The following is a 27,695-nucleotide window of genomic DNA, read 5'->3' as shown; positions in this document are numbered from 1 at the left end:
AAGTTTGCCTTTCCCACCCAGGGAAGACGTCTCTGGCTGCCCACACGATCTAAGCCTCTACTCATCCTGTACACCTCCATTTCTTTCTTTATGTAGAGATACAGAATGGCAGCAGGCCACCGAGCCTGCCCCATCCAACTATACCCACGTGGGCAACCAACCTTCAAATCCATAGGTCTTCGGAACATGGGGAGAAACCAGAGCACTGGGAAACCCACACAGGTCATAATTAGCTTAAAATAAAGGTGCTCATTTTGTATCAATGCTGTCATAAAATTGGTCAAAGATTAACAAACTAATTTTTAAAAAACTCTCTTCGTTAATTATTGTTGAATCACCTTGTATTAGGTCCATGGGACTCAAGTCATTGTGTGTATTTAAGGTAGAGATTGAGTGGTTCAGGTTGGTGAGGATGGGGGGTTGTGTGGGTGAGGGTTACAGGGAGAAGGTAGGAGAACGGTTATAGGAAATTAGTCATGATTGAACAGTACTAATGTAATGGGCCGAAAGATCTTGCGGTATAAGTCTTTCCTATCTTACTAGAAATTCTAATTCCTTTTGCTGAATATGTTTAAGGAAAAAAGATATTTAGGTTTCTGAATATCAAGGGGTAGTGGGAGAGAGAGGAACTATGGTGTAACATAGATGACTGGTTATGTTCACATTGATTGATAGAGCAGGCTAGATGGGCCAAATGGCCTAGGTCCTGTTCATACTTTTGAGCCATAGAATTGTACAGCACCGAAACAGGCCCTTTGGTCCACCCACGTCCATGCTGACCTTTATCAATCCCAGTGGCCTGCATTAACACTGTGTCCCTCTGTGCCAGAGGTTGCCAACCTTTGTTATGCCATGGACCCCTACTACTAACCAAGGGGCCCACGGACCCCAGGCTGGGGACCCCTGCTCCATGCCTTGCCAATGTAAGGGTCTATCCAAATACCGCTTTAGTATATTTAATCCCAGCCCCTCCTCTGGTAGCACATTACAGATTTCGACCACTCTCTGTGCCACTTCAGTTCCCCTTTTGAAAACTGCCCCCCGTCTTACCTGAAGCTTCTGCCCTCTTGTTTTTCTTACCCCTACCTTGGGAATAAAGATTCTCACTACCAACTCTATCCATGTCTCTTTAGCCAAAGGGCAGTGAACCTGTGGAATTCATTGCTATGAAGCCAGACCATTGGGTGTATCTAAAGCAGAGGTTGATAGGTTTTTGATTAGTAAGGGTGTCAAAGGTTACGGGGAGAGGGCAGGAGAATGGGGTTGAGATGGATAATAAATCAGCCATGAATCTGAATCAGAATCAGGTTTATTATCACCGGCAACGTGACGTGATATTTATCAACTTAGCAGCAGCAGTTCAAAGCAATATAGAAAAAAATAATAAATGAAATAAAAATAATAAATAAGTAAATCAATTACAATATATGAATATTGAATAGATTAAAAATGTGCAAAAAAACAGAAATACTGTATATTAAAAAAAGTGAGGTAGTGTCCAAGGGACATTTAGGAATCGGATGACAGAGGGGAAGAAGTTGTTCCTGAATCGCTGAGTGTGTGCCTTCAGGCTTCTGTATCTCCTACCTGATGGTAACAGTGAGAAAAGGGCATGCCCTGGGTGCTGGAGGTCCTTAATAATGGACGCTTCCTTTCTGACACACTGCTCCCTGAAAATTGTCCTGGGTACTTTGCAGGCTAGTACCCAAGGTGGAGCCGACTAGATTTACAACCCTCTCGACCAGGTCTGATTCACCATTCCATCATGGCTGATTTATTATCCCTCTTAACCCCATTCTGCTGACTTCTCTCCATAACCTTTGACACCCTGACTAATCAACCTGTGCTTTAAATATACCCCATGCTTTGGCCTCCACAGCCAACTGTGGTAAAGAATTCCACAGATCCGCTGCCCAAAGTAGGAATGGTGGAGCAGTTTTGATGGGCTGAATGGCCTAATTCTGCTCCTGTGTCTAATGGTCTGATATTTCGCCATTCAACCTAAACCCCCACCCCCCCATAACCTTTATATCTTCTTGAGTTAAATGTTCATTATTCCAATGAGAAGGAGGTCTTGTACATTAAGAACAGATTTATTAGCTGCCCATCGCCCATTTTAGCTTGGACCAGAATTTAATTTTCTGCCAGCGGGAGTGAGAAAGAGTTGGCAGGAATGTGGTGAGCGGTGGGGTGGGAGCTAGGTTTTCCCAGTGACGCGGCAAGCATGTGTCTGTGGAGCCAGAGCCAGTTTTGACGCCTCGCTGGCTTCACTAAATCACGTTTCACCTTGTGGCCGTCATGAGTTTCCATGTCATGTGAAGTGGTTGTCAGTCACCGGCTGGGTGCCTCTGAGCACAGGGAACAGCTCTAAAACAGCCTGGCTCAGCTTGGGGGGGGGGATCCTCTCTCTTGGGTGCCAAGGCAGTAGACCTCCGACCCTTTATTGTCTCACCTTTGTCAGCACCTCAGCCTGGTTCCTCCGGAACACTGTAAGGAGCAGAATTAGGCCATTTGGCCCATCGAGTCTGATTCACCATTCCATCATGGCTAATTTATTATCCCTCTCAGCCCCATTCTGCTGACTGCTCTCTGTAACTTTTGACACTCTAATCATAGAACCATAGAACATTACAGCACAGAAACAGGCCTTTTGGCCCTTCTTGGCTGGGCCGAACCATTTTTCTGCCTAGTCCCACTGACCTGCACCTGGCCCATATCCCTCCATACCCCACTCATCCACGTACCTGTCCAAGTTTTTCTTAAATGTTAAAAGTGAGCCTGCATTTACCACTTCATCTGGCAGCTCATTCCACACTCCCACCACTCTCTGTGTGAAGAAGCCCCCCCACCAATGTTCCCTTTAAACTTTTCCCCCTTCACTTTTAACCCATGACCTCTGGTTTTTTTCTCCCCTAGCCTCAGTGGAAAAAGCCCGCTTGCATTCAGTCTATCTATACCCATCATAATTTTATATACCTCTATCAAATCTCCCCTCATTCTTCTACGCTCCAGGGAATAAAGTCCTAACCTATTCAACCTTTCTCTGTAACTCAGTTTCTCAAGTCCCGGCAACATCCTTGTAAACCTTCTCTGCACTCTTTCAACCTTATTAATATCTTTCCTGTAATTCGGTGACCAAAACTGCACACAATACTCCAAATTCGGCCTCACCAATGTCTTATATAAACTCACCATAACATTCCAACTCTTATACTCAATACTTAGATTTATAAAGGCCAATGTACCAAAAGCTCTCTTTACTACCCTATCTACCTGTGACACCACTTTTAGGGAATTATGTATCTGTATTCCTAGATCCCTCTGTTCTACTGCACTCCTCAGTGCCCTACCATTTACCTTGTGTGTTCTACCTTGGTTTTTCCTTCCAAAGTGCAATACCTCACACTTGTAACAATCAACCTGTGCTTTAAATATACCTAATTCCTTGACCTCCACAGATCCACTGCCCAAAGTAGAGGAGTTATTCATGGAGTCATTCAACACAGAAGCATACCCGTTGAACTGCCGAGCCAACCGTTAGGCACCCACGTACACCAATCCTGTGGTAAATCCCATTGTACTCTCCATCAATTCCCTCCAGAGTTTACCACTTATCTGCAGGAGGGGCAGTTTACAGTAACCGCTTATGGCAGACGGAGTTCATTCCAGAAAGGTGTGCGAACTTTTTACAGAGAGAGTGGTGGGGGCATGGAATGCACTGCCAGGGACGGTGGCTGCGTCTGATACATTAAGGACATTTAAAAGATTTTTAGATGGGCACATTGACAAAAGAAATATATATTTTTTGTTCTGTGTGGGAGGGAAGGGTTAGGTTAAAAGTGCACCAACGTGCACCAACTGTGCTGTGCAGTTCTATGTTCTAATTATCCTACCATCCCAGGGATGTTGAAGGACACAGCAGTACCAAAGGGAAAGCCGCGGAGTCACAGGGAGAACAGGCAGACGCTAAGCATACAGCAGCTGAGGTCAGGAATTGAAGCCTGAAGCCAGCAGCTTTAATGACTGCACCACTGTGCTGTACAACCTCACCTCCTCCGTGGTCCATTTGGACAGGCGTTGGGATAACACTTCATGAGAGGGTGGAGCGTATACAGAACAAACCGCCAGAGGAGATGACACCAGGAGACACTGGAGCAAAGTTAGGCCATTCAGCCCATCGAATTCTGCTCAGCCATTTCATCATGGATAATTCATTTACCTCTCAACCCCAATCCCCTGCCTTCTCTCTGTAACCTTTCACACCCTGGCGAATCAAGACTCTATCAGCCTCCACTTTAAATACACTCAGTGACCTGGCATCCACAGCTCTCTGTGACAACATATTCCACAGATTCACCACTCTCTGGCTAAATAAGTTCCTCCTCATCTCTGTACTAAATGTCCTTCTATGCTGAGGTTGTGCACTTCGGTACCAGAATCCCCCACTATAGAAATATCTACTCCACATCTACCCTACTGAGGCCTTTCAACATTCAATAGGTTTCAATGAGATTCCCCCTCATTCTTCTAAATTTAAGCCAGAGCCATCAAATGCTCCTCATATAATAAGTCTTTCAATCCTGGAATCATTTTGTGAACCTCTTTTGAACCCTCTCCAATGTTAGCATATCCTCTTTTTTAGATAAGGTGCCCAAAACTGCTCACAGTACTGCAAGTGAGTATTATAAAGCCTCAACATTACATCCTTGCTTTTATATTCTAGTCCTCTTGAAATGAATGCTAACATTGCATTTGCATTCCTCACCACAGACTCAACCTGCAAATTAACCTTTGGGGAATCCTGCACAAGGACTCCCAAGTTCCTCTGCACCTTGGATTTTTGAAATGGTTGAGGCAAGTACAATAATGACATTTAAAGTACATGTGAATAAATGTATGGAGGGGGAATGCGCCAAACACAGACAAATGGGTGTAGGTGGGCACCTTGGTCAGCATTAATAAGATGGGCCAAAGGGCCTGTCTCTGTGTTGCTTTTCTCTGTGACTCAGAGAAATGTTTAAAGAGGTGATCCCTGAATAGATTGGCGAACCTTGTCATTCATGGGATATACAAATTCTCTGAGGAGGCATAATTTTACATAGCAAAAAACATAGAAAACCTACAGCACAATACAGGCCCTTTGGCCCACAAAGCTGTGCCAAACATGTCTCTAACTTAGAACCACCTAGGCTTTACCTATAGCCCGCTATTTTTCTAAGCTCCATGTACCTATCCAAAAGTCTCTTAAAAGACCCTATCGTATCCACCTCCACCGCCGTCACCAGCAGCTCATTCCACGCTCTTACCACTGTCTGTGTAAAAAAAAAACTTACCCCTGACATCTTCTCTGTACCTACTTCCAAGCACCTTAAAACTGTGCCCTCTCATGTTAGCCATTCCAGCCCTGGGGAAAAGCCTCTGACTATCCACACGATCAATGCCTCTCATTATCTTGTACATTTTACTCTGTTTGGAGGAAAGTACGGAGGGAATGTCAGAGGTAATTTCATTACCCAGGGAGTGCTGAGTACCCGGAACATTCTGCCTGGGGAGGTGGTGGAGACAGACAGTTTGGGGCATTTAAGATAGCCAAATGGATGAGGGAAAAAAGGAGGGTTATGTGGGAGGGAAGAGTTAGATTGACCTTGGAGTAGGTTAAAAGGTCAGCACAACATTGTGGGCTGAAGGGCCTGTACTGTGTTGAGAAGAAAGTGTTAAAAACTGAACACTCCTACAGAGAGTGGATCCCCAGTCCTTTTCCTGTAAAATAATGCTCTGTCTCTCTCCTATTTACCATTGGAGTATTTTAATTGGACAACACAATTTCAAACAGCTTCATGCCTGTGGGGCTGCCCTCCCCTGTGTGACATTCGTGAATGCAGTTAGTATGGAGGGGTAAGTAGGTTACCCCCCCACCCCCTGACCCTCAACCCTCACCTGTGTGACACTAGTGAACACAGTACAGGAGGGGTGAGTACGTTACACCCCCCCCCCCACCCCGACCCTCACCTGTGTGAGACTGGTGGATGCAGTTACTATGGGTAGGTTACCCCGATGCCCTGACCCTTGACCCTCCCCTGTGTGACATTCGTGAATGCAGTTAGTATGGAGGGCTGAGTAGGTTATCCCCCCCCACCACCCCCTGACCCTTGACCCTCACTCGTGTGAGACTGGTGAATGCAGTTAGTATGGGAGGGTGGGTTACCCCCTATCCCTGACCCTCGACCCTCACTCGTGTGAGACTGGTGAATACAGTTAGTATGGGGGGTTAGTTACTTACCCACCCCACCAACCTACTTGAAACCAGTACTATAATCAATTGCTCAGCAGCCTAGATCCGATGTTTGATTTTCCCCAGGGGGCTTTTAGATTTTTGCCCATAAAACCATTAGATATAGGAGCAGAATTAGGCCATTCAGCCCATTGTCTGTCTCGCCATTCCGTTGTGGTAGATTTAATATCCCTCTCAACCCATTCTCCTGCCTTCTCCCTGTAACCTGCCACTCATATTAATCAGTAACTGTCAACCTCTGCTTTAAATATACCCAATGACTTGGCCTCCACAGCCGTTTGTGGCAATGAATTCCACAGATTCACTGTCCTCTGGCTAAAGGAATTCCTTCTCATCTCTGTGCTAAAAGAAATTCCTTGTATTCTTTTTTACCTTGATTATGCTTGTTCAAAGTTCAAAATGAAGTGATTGTCAAAGTGTGTATATATCACCATACACACCCCTGAGATTCATTTTCCTGCAGGCCTTCAGGTAGAAACAAGAAACACAATAGAATCAATGAAAGACTGTACCCAACAGGAAGGACAAACAACCAGTGTGCAAAGACAACAAATTGTGAAAATACAGAAAAATAGAAATAATAAAATATTAGTGATATATACATAAGCAATAAATATCGAAATCATTGAATGAAGAGTCCTTGAAAGTGAGTCCAGAGATTGTGGGAACGGTTCAATGGTTGGGTGAGTGAAGTTGCAAAGTTATACATACGAACAGAAACACTTGCCAATCCGGTTACCCAGGAGAATGTGAGCCAAACGTGACCCTCAGAAAGCACAGGGTGACCCCTGTAAGGGCAGAAGAGAGGTGGGAGAATTCTGGCCAGGGCAAGGGACTCTGTTTCGGGAGAGAAACTGGGGTTGTTCTCCTTTGAGCAGTGGAAGTTGAATGAGAAAGAGGAGCTCAACAGAGGCATTCAAAACTGTGAAGGATCTTGACAGAGAGGGCACGGCATGCCTATTTGGCGAGTGGTGGGAGATGTGTAACTAGAAGACACCGATTCAAGGCTTTTGGCAAAAGATGCAGAGTGGTTGGATCACCAGTGGCTATGGACCACAACGCCGGTAAATGGGATTAAGGGGTAATTGATGGTCAGTATGATTGTGATGGGCTGATGGGTCCGATTCTGTACTGTACAATTCTATGATTCGATAAACAACAGAGTGAGACTTATCTCCCGAAAGACCAGTGGACAGAGATCTAGTGGTAGTCATAGAGTGCAGAAACAGGTCCTTCGACCCATCTAGTCCTTGCCAGACTGTTACTTTGCCTAGTAACAATTGACCCCCACCTGGACCATAGCCCTCCACACCCCTCCCATCCATATACTCATCCAAGCTTCTTTTCAATGTTCCAATTGGACCCTCATCAGCTACTTGCAGACCGAAGTCGAATGGAAATATTTGCCAGGCAGTGGGATAAGCCCATGGGATGAGGAGAGTCGACAGCTCCAGTACCAACAAGATGGCCAGAAAGTCATCTGAATCTACTGACAGGAGCAAGGCCAGGGGTTCTGCTCAAACAAGGGTATGGAGCTCCTGGCTGCCCCACCCATAACTGCCTGAAAATAAAAAAAATAAGGAAAATAAGACATCGGAGCATATTAGGCCATTTGGCCCGTCTAGTATATTCCGCCATTCGATTATGGCTGATTTATTTCCCCCTCAACCCCATTTTCCTGCCTTCTCCCTGTTAACGTTTGATGTACTTACTAATCAAGATAAAACCATAAGGCATAGAAGCAGGATGCCTGTGTCCAAGAGTTAAACTTAAGGACTTGTGAGTGGGTCCTTCCTAAGGTAGTCACATTTAAAGTCTGGCTGGGGCAGGGTAGAGTCATTCAGCATAGACTCAGACCTTTTGGCCAGGTTGGTTAAACCTATTCAGGAATACCTGCAAGTTCCGGTCACCTATCTGCCAGAAAGATATCAATAAGGTTTAAAGAGTGCAAACAAAGTTTACAAAGATGTTGCCAGGACTTGAGGACCTGAGTTATAGGGAAAGGTTGAATAGGTTTGGACTGTATTCTCTGGAGCACAGGAGAATGAGGAGAGATTTGAAAGAGATTTACAGAGTTATGAGGGATATATGTAGATTGGATAAATGCAAGCAGGCTTTTTTCCCACTGAGGTTGGGTGAGACTAGAACAAGAGATAACGGGTTGAGAGTGAAGGGTGAGATGCTTGGGGGGGGGGGGGAATGTGAGAGGGAACTTCACTCGGAGGGTGGTGAGAGGGTGGAGCGAGCTGCCAGTGGAAGTGGTGGATGCAGGCTTGAGTTCAACATTTAGGAGAAATTTGAGTAGGTGCATGGATGGAAAGGGTGCGGAGGGCTACGGTCCGAGTGCAGGTTGCTGGGAGTAGGCAGATAAATAATCCAGCATGGACTAGATGGACTGAAGGGCCTGCTTCCGTGACTGTGGGTGCTTCTTGGTGACACTGGGACTGTTGACGGTCCAAGAAAAGTGGAGTTGTATGAGATGGCAAACATTATCTCAGAACCTTTAGCTTGCTAATCACACCGGCTCATCCAGGTTATTCTTACCCAGGTAGGTAAGATAGCTCTTTGCTCCCATTCTCCAGAAATCTTGCTTCAAAGTAACGTGTTGTATTGCCAAGTGTCACCAGATTTCTGATTGTCCTTAACTCTCAATTCACAATGTTCAATATGTTTATAATGTGCACTATTTTGACCAACTGTGTGTTCATGACCATGTCTGATCCTGCCCCATGGACAAAGAACGTCGAGTGAGTACAGTTACCTCTCTGCTCTTTTTTTGTCGTACTTTCGGCTCGCGCAATGCCTTACAAAATTCTGCTGTGTGTTTCTTATGCCAATGCCCTAATTCCGTAAATAATATTGACCTCTGAACTGTGCCCTTATCTGTCCCGATGAAATGCGTTACCAGGTGTATCTTGCCCTGTGAGACCCATTTGGCAAGTAAGTTAATATTTTTTTAAGTACTGTATTCCCAGTTCATAACGCGCTTTCCACGTGCACTCATGCTGCATCCGAGCGAATTCATGAAGCGACCAACGTTTAACTCCATTATCGAAACAACACTGTTTGCTCTCTTGCTGTGGCCTCATTAAAGGAACTGAACCAAAAAAAGCACCTTTGCCTTAATGTTTACAGATGAGAAGAAACTTCAAGTTCTATCATATCTGCTGGCTGATTATCTCAATATGACGAGAAATTGTGTAAATCCCTTGCTGACAAAACAAAACAGCAGCAATCGTGTTAAAGGCTGAACTGTTGGCAAAAAACCTGCTTGTTCCTTCCTTTAATGAAGAGGCCGAAATGAAGATGGAATTTCTCACAACTTACGGACTTTGAAAAAAATCAATTTTTCTTTCCGCTGTAAAGAAAGGGGGTTCATTGATACCGAGCATGAAATGAACCCCAGGAATCATTTCCCATTCCGGAACAGAGCCCAGAACATACCTCTCAACTCAAGAAGCTGGTGCATACTTATGTCGGCAAATAAAAAATGACTTTGATCTAACAGTAGCTAAATAAATGAGTTGGAGGCCTTGGGGGTATAAATTTCACTTCAAGTTGACAAAGTTCAAATATCAATGTAAATTTTTTATCTAAGTATGTATATGTTACAATATACTACCTTGAGATTCATTTTCTTGCGGGCATTTATAGGAAAACAACAAAATACAATTGAATTTGTGAAAAAATGCACAAGACTGACAAACAACGAATGTGAAAAAAGGACAAATTGTACAAATAAAAATAAATGATACTGAACATCCAAGGAGGATAAATCATGCAAATAAGAAATAAAAAAGTTAAATAAATGACAGTGAGAACATGAGGAGTGGAGCCTTGAAAGTGAGTCTGTAGGTTAAGGGAATCAATTCAGTGCTGAGGTGAGTGAAGTTATCCACGCTGGTTCAGGAGCCCGATGGTTGACGGGTAATAACTGTTCCTGAACCTGGTGGTGTGGGACCTAAGGCTTCTGTTTCTCCTGCCTGATGGTAGCAGAGAAAAGAGAGCATGGCCTGGACGACATGAGTCTGTAAAACAGTCATGATTTAAAGAGGCAGATGGCCTTATCTCTGTCCTGCGTTTTAGACAGGGTAACCTGCCAGTAACGCACGGGATAAAACAGAGACCATGTCTATTATAACATCTTCAGTAATGAAATGAGATTTGTCTTACAGATACAGCACAGTAACAGGCCTTTCTGGCTCAATGACCCAATTACACCCATGTCACCAATTAACCGGCTAACCCTGACCACACCTCTTTGGACTGTGGGAGGAAACCAGAGCACCTGGAGAAACCCACACAGTACAGACTCCTTACAGACAGTGGCAGGAAGTAAACCCTGGTCGGTGGTGCTGGAAGTATTACGCTAGCCGCTACGCTGCCGTGCCAACGTGGATGGTACAGTTTCAAGGCTGATGTTCACAGTGTAACCAGAGGAAGTGCAGGATGTGTATAAAATCGTAAGACCATAGGACACGAGAGCAGAATTAGATCATTCAGCCCATGGAGTCTGCCCCACCATTCCATCATGACTCGCTCCTGCTCCCTGACACTCACCGAATCTCTGCACCGTGTGACTTACTAGCGTAGAAGAGTGAACAGTGGACACCTGGAACTGTGAACAACGGATGCAGACCCTAAGGTTAAAAGCTTTCACAGTGTGTGCCACAAAGAACTTTGCCAGCCAGGAAAGATAAGAAACCCATGACCATGAGGTTATCCGAAAAGCATTTTTAACGACAGTTTGGAGAGCCTAATCAAGAGCTGAAGAAGTGTTTACAAGGTCACAGGAAGGATAGCTAGTCAGTTGATGTCAACTAAATTCATGTTAATATCCCACATTGTTGCTTCTAAGTCCTTCGCTTGTCTGAACTTGACTTTGGAATCCATGTCCTTAACCCCAAGTGTGTAGTTGGCGCCACATCAATACAGCTCGTTCCTGAGATGTTAGAGTCAACTAGAGCTGTCAAAACCGATACTGATGGTTGCTGTTGGACAAAGGTCATGAAAGCAAAGTGGGAGGTCGGCATCGAGGTACCCTGAAGTCATCAAAGATGGATGAGCCACGTCATTTCCCATCATGCAATGCAGTATCAGCCTCACTCAAATCCTCAGTGGTAACTTCATCCCGGCTACCTAACGCATTCTGTTCCCAGACTAGCACTTTGGGGAGGAGTGAGGAGGGCTTTCCTTAATTGGGACAGAGTAAGTGATGGGTCTGTTTCATTAATTAATCGATTAATTTATCTAGAGATGCAGCATAGTCACAGGGCATTCCAGCCCAATTACACCCATGTGGCCAATTAACCTACTAATCTGCACATCTTTGAAATGTGGGAGGAAACCCACCGCAGTCACATGGGGAGAACGTGCAAACTCTTTAAAGACAGCAGCAGGAACTGAATGCAGAACATAGAAATCTACCACGTATTACTGGCCCTTCGGCCTGCAATATTGTGCCGACTGTGTAATTACTCTAGAAACTGCCTAGAATTTCCTCACCCATAGCCCTCTTACGCTAACCACTACAATACCGTGCTGCCCCAGTATGATGTGCCTTAATCTTACTGTGGTACAGCTGCAACACAATGAAGAAATTAGGATTAGGAAGAGCGATTGGCTGGAAATGATTGAGCGGTAACTAGTGAAATAACTGCAGAAAATCAATGCCTCGTTTGAGCCCAGAATAATCAGATTCAACATCGCAGTAATCAGAAGAGCTGCCGACTCAGCCAGCTCCATCACAGGCACTAGCCTCCACAGCATCGGGGACATCTTCAAAAGGCGATGCCTCAAAAAGGCAGCATCCATCATTAAAGACCCCCATCACCCAGGACATGGCCTCTTATCATTGCTACCATCGGGGAGAGGTACAGGAGCCTGAAGACACACACTCAGTGTTTCAGGAACAGCTTCTCCCCCTCAGCCATCAGATTTCTGAATGGACATTGAACCCACGAACACTATCTCACTACTATTTTTTCACTTTTTGCACTACTTATTGAATTTATTGTAATTTATTATGAATTGCAATGTACATAATGCAAAACAACAAATTTCATGACATAGGCCGGTGATATTAAACCTGATCCTGTATCACCGACATGTGCTGTGAAATTTGCTGTTTTGTGGCAGCAGTGCATTGCAATACAGAAAAATTATTATTGGTTACATTAAAAAAAAGTGCAAAAGAGGAATAGTGTTCTTGGGTTTATAGTGTTCTTGTTAACCAGTTAACTTGTTAACATTCCTAACTAGTGGCAGGGTTGAGGTTTATGAAGGTACTCAGGGAGGAGGATTAGACCAAGGAGGCATGATCTTACTGTTTCTAAAAAAAAAAATTTTTCTTGCCCCAAGATTCTAAAGCTTCTGTCCATTTGGGTGACTATTGACATGTTCTGATAAACAACCAATTGGATTTCTGTGACTGTGCCTCTTCCCAACTAAAGGAGAAAGATTGCACTGTGAGCCTCACTTTGGACAGTTGAGAGGTATGTTATTTAATCCCTCAGACAATGACCAGGGTAACACCAAATGCTTCATGTCCTCATCCCCTTCATCTGAAGGTTTGCTCTTTGGTCTGAAACGACTGGTGAGATGTTGTCCATTCCTGAGCCGATGGCCAGCAGTTCATTGAGAAAGTGTACTGAAGCTTGCCATCATTGTAAGGCTGATGATCACACCCGCTTCTCCACCTCACTCTCCGCCATTTCCTGGCCTGCAAGTTGGCCTGTGTTGTGTGAAGAGCCAAGCTCACCCCAGTCCCTCTGTCAACTGCTGATACTGTTCCTTTCCTATCATTTTACCAGGTACACGTTCACCGGCATTTACACCTTTGAATCAATGATTAAAATTTTGGCAAGAGGGTTCTGCATCGACTCATTCACTTTCCTCCGCGACCCGTGGAACTGGTTGGATTTCAGTGTTATTTTGATGGCGTAAGTAGCATAGATGAGGTTTTCTGACAAGTGATAATACTGGCTGTTGTACTGCTCTAGATTTTAGTTCAGAACATTGCATGAGGTCACTGTCTATTTTAATTTTATGTATTTATTTAGAGGTACAGGTCCTTCAGGCCCAGTTACACCCGTGTGACCAATTAACGTACTGACCTGTAGGTCTTTGGAATGTGCGGGAGACCCACACATTCACAGGGAGAATATACAAGCTCCTAACAGAAAGGCAGCAGACTGGAACCCTGGGTCACCGGGTTACTGGCACAGTAGCAGCATTGTGCTAGCCACTACACCACTGTACTGCCCCGATTGTGTCTGTGATGCAACAGCAAAGTCCGTTTGCACTGGGGCTGCTCCCTGTCTCCTTTGCCCAGCTGTTTTTTAAAAAAATTTGACTTCATCTTCAATAAATAAGCATTTGTTTTTAAATACTATAGGGATATCCCCTCCACCCCCAATATCGTATTAGGAAATAAAACGCTTGTCACCTCTTGCAAAGCTCCTGGTTTGTCACCTCATCCTGTGGTAAATGTCAGACAGGAGAGCTGTGTGATCTTACTTGCTAAGTTCCTCCAGCATCTTATGTGTGATGTGTTTGCTCGCTGGACCCTTGCGACTTTTGAAATGATTGTGTTTGGGTGATAAATGGAACAGATTGGAATTCCTTGTTCTCCTTTGAGGACTTGATTTCTATAAGGTGCAATGAAGCAAATTAAACATTTTTTTTTGTCTGTGAATTGGTTCCATTAAGAAAATGACCCTGCACATGAACATCGATTTTTCCAGCTTCTGGTAATTTCTCCTCCCTCACTTTTCTCTCCTTTTCCATTCACCAGCTTAGCTCCCCTCCTACCCTTTCTCTTCCCTTCACTTCCCTCTGGTGTCCCTCCTCCTTTCTTTTCTCTCATGGCCGACTTCTCCTCTCCTATCAGATTTCTTGTTCTTAAGCCCTTTACCTCTTCCACCTATCACCTCCCAGCTTCTGCCTTCATCGTCCCTCCCCCTCACCTGATCTCACCTATCACCTGTCAGCTTGTACTCCTTCTACTTCCCCCCCACCCCCACCACCACAATCTTCTTCTGGCTTCTGCCCCCTTCCTTTCCAGTCCTGCTGAAGGGTCTTGGCCCAAAATGTTGACTGCTTATTTCCCTCCACAGATGCTGCCTGACTTGATAAGTTTGCTCCTGCATGTCGTGTGTGTTGCTCAAGATTTCCAGCATCTGCAGAGCCTCTTGTGTTTATAGAACAGGCACAGGAGCCCACAATGGTTGTACTGATCCAATTAAATTAGTAATCCAATAGCCAACCTAACTAATCCCCTTTGCCTACAATATCCATATCCTTCCATTTTCTTCACATTCACCTGCCTATCTAAACTCCTCTTAGAAGTTCCTAACGTATTTGCCTCAAACATCACCCCAAGCAGTGCATTTCAGGCACCCGCCATTCTCTGTGTAAAATAAACTTGCCCCTCACCTCTCCTTTGATTTCATCCCCCTTACCTTAAATGCATGCCCTCTGGTATTAGCCATTTCAACTCTGGGAAAAAGATACTGTCTGTCTATTCTATCTATGCCTCTCATAACCTTATAAACCTCCATCAGATCTCCCCTCAGCCTCTGCCACTCCAGAGAAATCAACTCAAGTTTGTTCAAACTCCTGTTGTAGCATATGTCCTCTAATCCAGGTAGCTTCATGCTAAACCTCTTCTGCACCCTCTGCAAAGCCTTGACATCCTTCCTATAAATGAGTGACCAGAATTGTAGGCATTGCTCCAGATGTGAAGTGTTACACCTGACTAGAGTTTTGCAAAGCTCCAACATAACTTTTTGACTTTTGAACTCAGTGCCTTGACTAATAAAGCCTTCTCAACCAATCTATCAACCTGTGTAGTCACTTTAAGGGAGCAATGAACTTGGACTCCAAAATCCTTCTGCTCATCAACGCTGTTTGGGGTCTTGCCTTTAATAGTGTACTGTCTCTTTATATTTGACCTGTCAAGGTGTAACACTTCACATTTGTCCGGGCTAAACTCTATCTGCCATTTCTTCGTTGGGTGGATTTAGGGCAAAGCCTGATAGATTCTTGATTGGACACGGCATCAAAGGTTATGGGGTGAAGACCAGGGAGTGTGGCTGAGGAGAGAATAAATGGATCAGCCATGACTGAATGGTGGAGAGTACTCGATGGGCCAATTCTAATTCTGCTCCTATGTCTTATGGTCATATCTGCAACTGATCTATATCCCGTTGTATTCTTTGCCAGTTTTCTACGCTATCCACAATACCATCAAACTTCATATCAACTGCAAACTTATTAACCCACCCATCTACATTTTCATCCAGGTCATCACCAACAGCATAGGTCCCAGCCCACATCCCTGCGGAATACCACATGTCATAAACCTCCAGCTGGAATAAGTCCCTTTGACCACCACCTTCTGTCATCTATGGGAAAGCCAGTTCCGAATCCACCATGGATCCCATGCATCTTAATCTTCTGGGTAGGCCTCCTGTGAGAATCCTCGTCAAATGCTTTACTAAAATCCATCTCCCAGCTCTACCTTCATCAATCAGCCTCGTCACCTCATCAAAATGCTCAATCAAGTTAGTGGGACACGAGTTGCCCTGCACAAAGCCATGCTGGCTCTCCCTAATTAGGCCACAGTTTTCCAAATGATCATAAATCCTATCCCTAAGAATTCTCTCCAATAACTTTCCTACCCATGACATGAGACTCATTGGTCTACACTTTCCAGGATTACCCCTGGTTCCCTTCTGGAACAATGGAATAACATAAGCTACTTGCCTGTCTTCTGGGACCTTGCCTATGGCTAATGAGGGCATGAAGATACTGGATAAGACCCAGCAGTCTCTTCTCTCACCTCTCTCAAGAACCTGGGCATATCCCATCAGGTCCTGGGGATTTATCCACCTTAATGCTCTTTAAGAGACCCAACACAATCTCCTCTTTTACCTTGAAATGCCCTAGTATATCAATACACTCGACACTGATCTCTCTATCATCCACATCCCCTCCTTGGTAAATACTGATGTAAAGTACTCATTAATGACCTCACCCACATCCTCCGCATCCAAGCAAAGGTCCCCCCTTTTACCCTTGAGTTATCCTCTTGCTCCTGATGTATGTATAGAATGCCTTGCGATTCTACTTGCCAAGGACTTCTCAAGGCCCCTCCTGGCTTTCCTAATTCCCTTCTTGAGTTCTTTCCTGGCTTCTTTAGAATCCTCAAGGGCTCTGTTGGATTCTAGCTTCCTAAGATTTACATACTTTTTGGCCCGTCTGTTTTTTGCCTTCTGGACTCGTATGACTTCAGAAATGACTTGTGGTGGCTGGGTGACAATACTGGACACAGATCAGCATTTCTTTCTCCTCCCTGGCATCTTGGTTTGTGTAACAGGTGGAACATTTGAGTCTTATTGGTGAATTGGCTTTGTTAGCAAAATGAGCCAGGACATGCTGAAGAAGGGAAGTCTTGTCCTCGGGACAGAAATGCAGCTGGGTGGGAGCATTCCAAATATGGTGTGCCCAATGCTTTGCAAAAGCTCTGCAGTTCCTCCATGCCTTTATATTCTGGAGCTCTCAGAATGAATACTAACATTATGTTGCCTTCTTCACTACTGACTCAGAATGCAACTTAATCTTGAGGGAATGCTGGACTAGAACTCTGATTTCTGAATTTGCTAACCAGAGAGGGGCGAGGATAAGGAGCTCACTACCGCAGGGAGGTGATGGATTCGACGAGGTGCATGAGTGACAACAGGAGGTCCTGTTTCTGTTGTAAAGGAGGGGGGGGGGGGAGTCAGGAGGCATGAGTGAAGCTTTAAGAGTGGCACAGACTGAATCAAACGGGTCCCGACTGTTTGAAGGCAAGTGTGGGTAGTGGGTAAAGCCGGGAGGTGTTTGTGTGTGTTTCCGTTCCAAATAACTGTGCTTTCACTCTTCAGGTACGTAACAGAGTTCGTAAACCTCGGCAATGTTTCAGCTCTCCGAACATTCAGAGTATTGAGGGCGTTGAAAACCATTTCGGTTATCCCAGGTAAGAATTCCCACGAGGCTGGTTCTCCCCGTCCTCTCTTCCACTCCATTTCTCACAGGAGTGTGGCTGAGCTTTGCGGGAGCCCAGTTATATCTGGGTCCTGCCAGGGCAGAGTCAGGTTATACACTGAAGCTTGTGTGAACTTTCCTAATTAGCCTTACTCGACTTGGGAAGTACAGTTGCTCACTTGGGATGTTAGCAAAAATGATTTAAAAAGTATTCAATTATGTCATTACTTTTTACAATTGACCACATTAGGCTGTTATTCAAGATTAGATTAGGCTATTTTAGATTAGATTATGTTTATTTGTCATACAGGGAAATGTGTCATTTGTGACAACAACCAACACAGTCCGAGGATGTGCTGGATAGCCCACAAGTGTCGCTATGCTTCCAGCACCAACATAACATGCCCACAACTTACTAACCTTAATGGGCTTGGAATGTGGAGCGCACGGAGGAAACCCACATGGTCGTGGGATGAACGTACAAATTTCTTACAGACAGTGATGGGAATTGAACACCTATTGCTGATTGCTGGCGGTGTAACAGCTGTACGCTAAACACCGTGCCATTTCAGGATGAGGAAACGGAAATGGGAATCTTGTCACTCTCTTTCTCAGTTTTTTCCAATAAGGCAAAGTGAGGCCATTCAGCCCTTTGAGTTTATGCCAGCTCCGAGTAATCCCACCATTCTCATTCCTGCACTTATTTCCCTGTAACCTATTCTCAGCAGAACAGTTGCAGAGAGAAAAAAGTACAAAACTACAAAAGCAATTACTACAGCACAGAAACTGGCCCTTTGGCCCATCTAGTCCATGCTGAACTGATCTTATGCCTAGTTCTTTCAACTGGCACGTGAGCCATTACCTCCATACCTGTTTCATCCATATGCCTCTCCATATAATTGTACTCACATCTACTATTTCCGCTGGCAGTTTGTCCCACACTCACACCACCCCCTGAGTGAAGAACACCTCCCTCAGGTCTATCTTCAATATTTCACCTTTCACCCTAAACCTATGGCCTCTAGTTTTCATCTTACCCAGCTTGTGGGGAGAAAGCTTGCTTGCATTCACCCTGTCTATACCCCTCATAATTTTGTAGATCTCTATCAAACCTCCCCTCATTCTTCAATGCTCCAAGAAATGGAGTCCTAACCTATTCAACCTTTCCTGATAACCAAGTCCTGGCAACATCCCTGTAACGTTCCATTTGCCTGCATTTGGCTCATTGTTCTATTCATACACTGTCTAAATTTATTTCAAAAGTAGTCATTGTACCTACCGTTTTCCATATACCCACTGCTAAAACATCCAACAATGCCGGGGGGGAGGGGGGCAAGCAAACGCACCAACCAGTTGTTGCCAACGTTCATTTGTTGACTTATTTGCTTAAGGCGATTGTTACACATTCATTGTCTGCAGAAGCATCCCATCTTTGGAATGTCACAGGCGCACACCAAGCCGGTGCCGGTGGGAGGGGCTGACTGAGCTCTGGAGTTGCAAGGTGATGCTGCAGCTCTATAAAACCCTGGTTAAACCACACTTGGAGCATTGTGTTCATAGGGTTTACATCCACTGTGATGAAGTGTTTTGAGAGGCTGGTGATGAAACATATCAACTCCTGCCTGAGGAGCGACTTGGATCTGCCACCGGTCAACAGCAGGTGCCATGCATTGGACCATCTGGACAGTGAAGGTTCATAGATCAGGAGGCTCAGCGTTAAATACTATCACCCCCTCAAAACTAAACAGTAAGCTTCAGGACCTAGGCATCAATACCTTCTTGTGCAATTGGATCCTTGATTTCCTCACTTGCAGACCCCAGTAGGTTCAAATTGGCAACAACTTCTCCTCCACAATCTCTGTCAGCACAGGTGCACCACGAGGCTGTGTGCTTAGCCCCTCCTCTACTCGCTTTACACTTACGACTGTGTGGCCAAGCACAGCTCCGTACTTAAGTTTGCTAATGACATCGCTGTTGTAGGTCGATTCGAAGGTGGTGATGAATAGCATATAGGAGAGAGATTGAAAATCTGGCTGAGTGGTGTCACACACCAACCTCTTACTCAATGTCAGCAAGACCAAAGAGCTGATTATTGACTTCAGGAGGAGGAAACCGGAGATCCATGAGTCAGTCCTCGCCGGGGGATCTGAGGTGGAGAGGGTCAGCAACTTTAAATTCCTCAGTGTTATCGTTTCACTGGATCTGTAAAATGCAATTTTGAAGAAAGCACGGCAGCATCTCTACTTCCGGAGGAGTTTGTGAAGATCTGACATGACATCTAAAACTTTGACAAACTTCTACAGATGTGTGACGGAGAGTTCTTCCAGCATTGTGTACGTATTCTGTGACGGAGAGTATGTTGACTGGTTGTATCACAGCCTGGTACGGAAACACCAATGCCCTTGAATGGAAGATCCTACAAAAAGTAGTAGATATGGCCCAGTCCATCATGGGTAAAGCCCTCCCACCATTGAGCACATCTACATGCAGAAGTGTCGCAGGAAAGCAGCATTTCATCATCAAAGAGTCCCACCACCCAGGACACGTTCCTTTCTCGCTGCTGTCATCAGGAAGGTGGTACAGGAGCATTAGGACCCACACCACCAGGTTCAGGAACCATTATTACCCCTCAGCAATCAGGCTCTTGAACCAAAGGGGATAACTTCATTCAACTTCACTTGCATCATCAATGAAATATTCCCACAACCTATGGGCTCACTTTCAAGGACTCTTCCTCTCATGCTCTCAACATTTATTATTTATTTATTATTAATATTTTTTTTTTAAACTTTTTCCATTTTCAAAGTTTGTTGTCTTTTGCACACTGGCTGTCCACCCTGTTGGTTTGTCCACTATTGATCCTATTATGGATATTGGAGTTATTGAGTATGCCCACAAGAAAATGAATCAGTGTAGTATATGGTGACATATATGTACTTTGATAATAAATCCACTTTGATCTTTGAACTTTGAACCTTGTTGTTGCTGCTTCTGTTGCTCCGAGGAACATTTTGGACATGAAATGTTGATGCCAGAAGGTGTGGTGACACGTGAGGGCTGCCTCCAACATATACGTATTTCACTGTATATTTTCAATGTACGTGTGATAAATAAATAAATCAGAATCATTTTAAATCTAAGAATTGATTCCTTTGCTAACAGTTGAAGGCGCACTGAGAAGCCATTTCAATTCTGCAGTGTAACAAGACTTTAGCCGTGGTAAAACGTGCAACAGCTTGCAGAGTTGATTTGTTTGCTTTGACACTGATAAGGTTTCAGATTGAGTTATATTGTATGTTTGTTTTAGTTGGTTATCCCTGTTTGAAAAAGACACATTGGCCTGTCAGTTTCCAGACTTTTTCTGCTTGGGGATCGAGGATGCCTTGTTTCCATTCCTGTTCTGCATGGAGCACAACGTCCACACGGTTTAGTATCCATATCCCTCCGTTCTCTGAGCATTCACGAGCCTACCTGACAGCCTATTACACACCTGTATTGTATTTCCCATCACTGTCACCAGGTGCCCACCACTCCCTGTGTAAAATAATAAAACCTGGCCTGCACATCTCCTTCAAATTTACCCCCAGCAGCACACAGAGGATTATCAAAACCAAGCCTTAAAAACTCATGCCCTCTAGTACTAGACATTTCAGTTCTGGGAATAAAGAGATACCAGCTCTGTACTCTATGTCTCTTATAATCTTCTCTCAGGTCTCCCTGTCGTCAGCCTCTGCTGCCCCAAAACTCTCCACATGCCCTTCATCCAGGCAAACATCATCTGTACCCTCTCCAACGTCTTCCTGTAATGGGGTGACCAGAAGGGAGTTCTGTAGGGTTTGACGTGAATGATCACATTACTGTAGGAAGAATAGATTGGCAGACTTATTATGTATTCTGGCCACCACAACATGAACCTCACCCTCTCCTTTTTGCTGGTGTTTTTAATGAGAAGGAATAATTGCAGAAGTAACCTTTTCCTCAAATTCTGGACACTATTGTGTGAGATATGTATAGGGTTAATTGCCTGGTACCTTGCACAGTGACTGCCCACTCTTAGATGGACTCATTTGTAATTAATTATGGGGTAGAATTGCATTGTAAGTTTTGGGTGGGTGTTCTTGTTTGGTATGAGCAACTCGTAGATAAAAATCTTAGTGAGCTTTATAGTTCTTGTCCTGATGATCAGTTTGTGGGTTGTTGGAACAAAATTATTCACCCCTTTAACCTCATTCTCCCAGTGCCAAGAGTTCACATTAAAATAAATTGCTTTGCAATTATTTTGTATCCCTCAGACATTCTCTATTGTTGACTGTTTGCATCGACACTTGCATACACATTTGCCTTGGATTCTGATGTAACCCTGGGTTAGAAAGGGTTGGATTGGAATTCTGCTTTCTGATAATCATAAAGCACCATTAAGTTAGTCTAAATAACATGACAATAATAAACCAATTCTAATTCAAATTGACCAATTCAATAAACTAATTCCAATATACCAATTTCAATTCCAATTCCAGTCTGAATAAACCAATTATAGTTCCAATAATCCATTCCAATTCTAATAAACAAAACTGAATTCCAATTCACTTCCAATTCAAATAAATCAATTCCAATTCCAACAAACCAATTCCAATTTGAATTCAAATAAACCAATACCAATTCAAATAAACCAATTTCAATTCCAATTCCAATTCTAATAAACCAATTTCAATTCCAATTCCAATTCTAATAAACCGATTTCAATTCCAATTCTAATAAACCGATTTCAATTCCAATTCCAATTCCAGTAAACTGATTTCAATTCTAATTCCAATTCCAATAAACCAATTCCAATACTAATTCCAACTCCAATTAACTAATTCCAATAAACCAATTTCAATTCCAATTCCAATAAACCAATTCCAATTCTAATTCCAACTCCAATTAACTAATTCCAATAAACCAATTTCAATTCCAATTCCAATCTGAAGAAACCTATTATAATTCCAATTCCAATAAACCTATTCCAATCCCAATAAACAATTCCAATTCCTATAAGCAATTCCAATTCTAATAAACCAATTCCAATTCAATTTCAATTCCAATTCCAATAAACAATTCCAATTTCAGTAAATCAATTCCATTTCAAATAAATCAATTCCATTTCCAATTCAAATAAATCAATACCAATTTCATTGAACCAATTCCAATAGCAATAAACCAAAAATTAGGGTGGCACTGTTGTGTAGTGGTTAGCACAACACTTCACAGTATCAGTGAGCCGGGTTGTTCTCCCGCCACTGCCTTTAAGGAGTTTGTACGTTTTCTCCGTGAACTCGTAGGTTTCCTCTGGGTGCTCTGGTGTCCTCCACAGTCCAAAGATGTACTGGTTGGTAAATTGTACCTTGATTAGGCTAGGATTAAAATTTGGGGATTGCTGGGCAGTGCAGCTTGAAGGGGCAACTGCACACTGTATGCCACTAAATAAATAAACCATGTCCAGTTAGCCAATTCCATTCCACAGATGCTGCTCAGCCTGCAGAGTTCTTCCAGCAAATTGCTAGTTTACATCAATTTATGTTTGTGGATTTCTGTTTGGCTTTCAACACTATTGTCCCACAGGCCTCGGTGAATGAACTCCTCAGTCTAAATAAAAGACTATGCAACTGGGTGTGGGGCTTCCAAACCAACAAACCTCAAATAGTCAGGATGCACAACCACTCCACACCCCCAACCACCACTACTTTATCGTTTCCTGTTGGTTACCTTATGTACAGACACCTCTGTGCCTAGTGTCACATAATGGACATGCAATCAATCTATGTATATAAGCTGACTTATGCATTTATATTTATTGTGGTTTTTGAATTATTTTTGTGTTCTTTATCTTAGTGTTTTTTGTGCGGCATCAGTTCAGGGGGAAACAATTATTTCATTCTCCTTTACACCTGTGTACTGGAAATGATGTTAAACAATCTTGAATTTTGAATCTTGTTCCTCCGGGTTCTGTCCAGGTTTCTTGTGCGTCGAAAGCAGAATAAAATAGGTCAGGCAGCATCTGTGAGGAGAGAAACTGGATAAAGATATTAGTTGTGATGGAAGTTCTTTCTTGAAATGTTAACCACTGAGGTAGCTACCTGACCTTTGATGGGTGAAGCAGTACTTCCAGCTCCTCTTTTAATCTAAAATAAACATTTCTGTCTCCCTTCCAGCTCCATTTTGTGGCTGGGGGGTGGTTTGCAAAACCCGTGTGTCTTATGGGGATAGTAAGCTGTTTGACAATTTTTATTGAGGCAAATGAGACTGTTGATTGTCATTAGCTCCCAGCTCCCATGGTAGCCTACCTCACACAGTGCAGCAGCATGAACAGACACTGCCCTCTTCATTGCAACCATCAGGGAGGAGGTACAGGAGCATGAAGATACACACTCAATGTTTCTTCCCCTCCATCTTCAGATTTCTGTACAGACTGTGAACTAACCCAAATATAATCCAAATAGGACATACATGGTAAATGGTAGGGCATTGAAGAATGCAGTAGAACAGAGTGATCTAGGAATAATGGTGTATTGTTCCCTGAAGGTGGAATCTCATGCGGATAGGGTGGTGAAGAAAGCTTTTGGTATGTTGACCTTTATAAATCAGAGCATTGAGTATAGGAGTTGGGGTGTAATGTTAAAATTGTACAAGGCATTGGTAAAGCTGAATTTGTAGTATTGTGTACAGTTCTGGTCACCAAATTATAGGAAAGATGTCAACAAAATAGAGAGAGTACAGAGAAGATTTACTAGAATGTTACCTGGGTTTCAGCACCTGAGTTACAGGGAACAAGTTAGGTCTTTATTCTTTGGAGTGTGGAAGGTTGAGGGGGGACTTGATAGAGGTATTTAAAATTATGAAGGGGATAGATAGAGTTGACGTGGATAGGCTTTTTCCATTGAGAGTAAGGAAGATTCAAACAAGGGACATGAGTTGAGAGTTAGGGGGCAAAAGTTTAAGGGTAACATGAGGGGGAATTTCTTTACTCAGAGAGTGGTAGCTGTGTGGAACGAGCTTCCAGTAGAAGTGGTAGAGGTAGGTTCGGTATTGTTACTTAAAGTAAAATTGGATAGGTATATGGACAGGAAAGGAATGGAGGGTTATGGGCTGAGTGCGGGTCAGTGGGACTAGGTGAGAGTAAGCGTTCGGCACAGACTAGATGGGTCTGACCCGTTTCCGTGCTGTAATTGTCATATGGTTATATATAACCCATAAACACTACCTCTCTGTTTTTGCAGTGCTTATTTAATTTAATTTATTTAAATTTAATTAGTTTATATATTTCTTATTGGAACTTATACTGTACTGCTGCTGATGTTAAACCGCAAAAGCCACGTGCATGTTGGTGATAATGAACCTGATTCTACATCTGAACACAGAAACGTGATGGATACGTTGGCGATCACGGTAGCGCAGTGATTAGTGCAATGCCTTTACAGCACCAGCGAGTTTGATTGCCATCGCTGTCTGTAAGGCGTTTGTACGTTCTCCCCGTGACCACGCGGCTCTCCTCCAGGTTCCTCGGTGTACAAAGGTGTACAGTTAGGTTTTGTGAGTTGTGGGCATGTTGGGTTGGCACTGGAAGCGTGGCAGGGTTGTGAAATTTGATTTCATGCAAGCAACACACTTCACTGTATGTATCAATGTACATGTGACAAGTGAAGCTAATCTTCATTTTTAGAATCTTTTTATTGGTTTGTAATCATCAACAGCTATAAAATGATACAAAGCTTTAACAGATTAATATGCATACAATTAATAAAGCTGAAGAGAAGAATAAAAGTGATCTTGAAATATAAAAATGGAAAAAAAAATTATATATAGAAAAAAGAAGGGAAAAAAAGAACCCCATCTAACTAAGAAAAAAACCCCCACTAACTATAAAAAAAACCCATTAGGAATCAACCCCCCCCCCCCCCGGAGCAATACGTTTGACCATCATCTAAATATATTAAAAAAAAATTGGAAGAAAACCATATAACTTAATTCAAATTAAATGATAATATTTGGCAAAATAACCCCATCTTCTCTCAAAATCAAATTGAGGATCAAAAGTTCTACTTCTAATTTTTTCCAAACTAAGACATAACGTCACTTGAGAAAACCATTCAATTAATGTAGGGGAAGAAATATCTTTCCATTTTAATAAAATAGCTCTTCTTGCCAGCAGTGTAACGAATGCAATTACATGTTGATCTTTATGTTAATCATCGACTCGCACTCAGCCGCTCTTGCCGACAGTGGTGAAGTTATAATTTGGCACCCTGAACAATATGGATGGAGAACTGGGTGCAACGTAGACTGAGTTATGGGACGAGATTGAGCAGGTTGGGACTTCATTTAATGAAGAGTCGGAGAATGAGGGATGATCTTATAGAGGTATATAAAGTCATGAGGGGTATAGATAGGGTGAATGTGCACAGCCATTATACCTCACCTGCCCATCATTTCCCTCTGGTGCCCCACCTCCTTCCCTTTCTTTTATAGTCCACTCTCCTCTCCTGTCAGATGTCTTCTTCTTCATCCCTTTACCTATTGCCTCCCATCTTCTCGCTTCACCCCTCCCTCCCTACCCACACCCACCTTCCCCTGCACCCGGCTTCACCTTTCACCTGCCTGGCCAGCTGTGTTCCACCAGCATTTTGTGTGTGTTGTTCACCTTTCACCTGCCAGCTTGTACTCCTTCCTCTCTTCCCACCTTAATCTAGCTTCTTCCCCCTTCCCATTCAGTCCTGACAAAGGGTCTCAGCCCGAAACGCCGTCTGTTTATTCCTCTCCACAGATGCTGCCTGACCTGCTGAGCTCCTCCAGCATTTTGTGTGTGTTGCTCTGGATTTCCAGCATCTGCAGAATCTCTTGTGTTTATGTGCACATTGTTTTTCTTCCCCAGGGATGGGGAATCAGGGATATGCTGTAGGTTTAAGATAAGGGGACACTTGGGGGCAACTTTTTCACCCAGGCGTAATCTGTATATGAAACAAGCTGCCAGACAAAGTGGCCGAGGCAACATTAAAAAGGCATTTAAACGGGTAGGTGGATGGGGAGGGTTCAGAACAGGGGTTCCCAACCTTTTTTATATCGATGAGACTTACCATTAACCCTGGGGTCTGTGGACTCCAGGTTGAAAACTATGCTTTAGCGGATATGGGCCAAACACAAGCAAATGGGATTGGCTGAGATGGTAACCTGGGAAGACATGGGCTATTTGGGTAGAAGGGCCTTTATCCTTGCAGTGTGACTCTATGACTCTATACAGTATTTCTTTTAAATTATAACTCCATCAAAAGTTGTAGAAGTACGGAGAGATATAACATAGAAACTGGCCCCAGGGCCCACCAAGTCTGTACTGAACATAGACCATGTGCAACTCCATATTAGGGCCACATTTTATTCTGTCCCCATCCCATTCTCATTCATTCCTACTGATTCTCCCACTCACCGACACGCTGGCAGAAATTTGGCCAAGTAACCTCCCAGCCGGCATGATCTTTGGGATGTGGGAAGAAACCGAAGCGCCCAAGGGAAATCCACACACGGCCCAGGAGAAAGCACAAGCCCAGCACAGAAGGCACCCCGAGGCCAGGGTTGAACCCTTGGCCTGTGAGGCCGCAGCTCCACCAGCTATTGCTCAGCTGGCAGGCACTCTGGCTTGGAGCTGGAGGATGTGTGTAGTTTGGTCTCAGATTCCCTGGGATTTGGAAGCTCACTGAAACACCCAGGTTTGGAATTCATGAGGTGGGCACAGTGAGGATGGAAGCCTGGAACTTGGGAGCTTGGCGCCCGGCTGTGGCGGAGGGTGAAACACAGTCTCCATTTAAAGCAGAGGTGATGCAGGATTTCCTCTTCCAAAGGATTGCTGATCTTTGGAATTCTCCTGCCCAAGGGGTTGAGGAGATGGGGAGTCCGAACATATTTTGATTTGATCTGCATAAAGTAAAAAGTACAGAAGACAAGCTTTTCACTGTATCTTGGTACACATGACAACAATAAACTAATCCCAATAGTCAAGGCTGAAAGGGATGAATATTGGAACACTGGTGCATCAAGGATGGTGGCAAACAAGTGAGACTGTGGTCAGATGAGCCATGAGCTTATTGAATGGCAGAACAAAGTCAATGCAACTCCTTATCCTGTTTCCTCCGATCCAATATATCAAGGTGGTCCATATGTTCATGGCTGATATGCTGTCTAGGTGAGATACATCAATAATTAGTACTCATCAGTTTGATCTATAAACCGCTAACAAGCACTTTTCAATGTGTCCTTTTGCACCAATGTTTAGTTTTGCAGTTTTTTCTTTTAATTTGCATAGTCTTTTAATTTGTATACTCTGTGTGCTTTTTCATACCTACATTTC

The 27,695-nt window shown here is 43.7% G+C and overlaps 1 protein-coding gene across 4 annotated transcripts in view; it reads left to right on the top strand.

The window, feature by feature from the left end:
* The window catches only part of scn5lab (sodium channel, voltage gated, type V-like, alpha b), a 583,358-nt gene that overhangs the window by 271,622 nt on the left and 284,041 nt on the right, over positions 1 to 27,695 (top strand). For all 4 annotated transcript variants that reach the window (XM_073054976.1, XM_073054978.1, XM_073054975.1 and 1 more), the window contains 3 exons: positions 8,951 to 9,039; positions 13,105 to 13,233; positions 17,221 to 17,312. In XM_073054976.1, the coding sequence (XP_072911077.1) occupies positions 8,951 to 9,039; positions 13,105 to 13,233; positions 17,221 to 17,312 (310 nt within the window). The remainder of the gene's footprint in view (positions 1 to 8,950; positions 9,040 to 13,104; positions 13,234 to 17,220; positions 17,313 to 27,695) is intronic.

This window comes from Hemitrygon akajei, chromosome 8, assembly GCF_048418815.1.
Source record: "Hemitrygon akajei chromosome 8, sHemAka1.3, whole genome shotgun sequence".
Classification (NCBI taxonomy): Eukaryota; Metazoa; Chordata; class Chondrichthyes; order Myliobatiformes; family Dasyatidae; genus Hemitrygon; species Hemitrygon akajei.
Note: the sequence above shows the minus strand (reverse complement) of the source record. Positions and strands in the feature narration are given on the sequence as shown.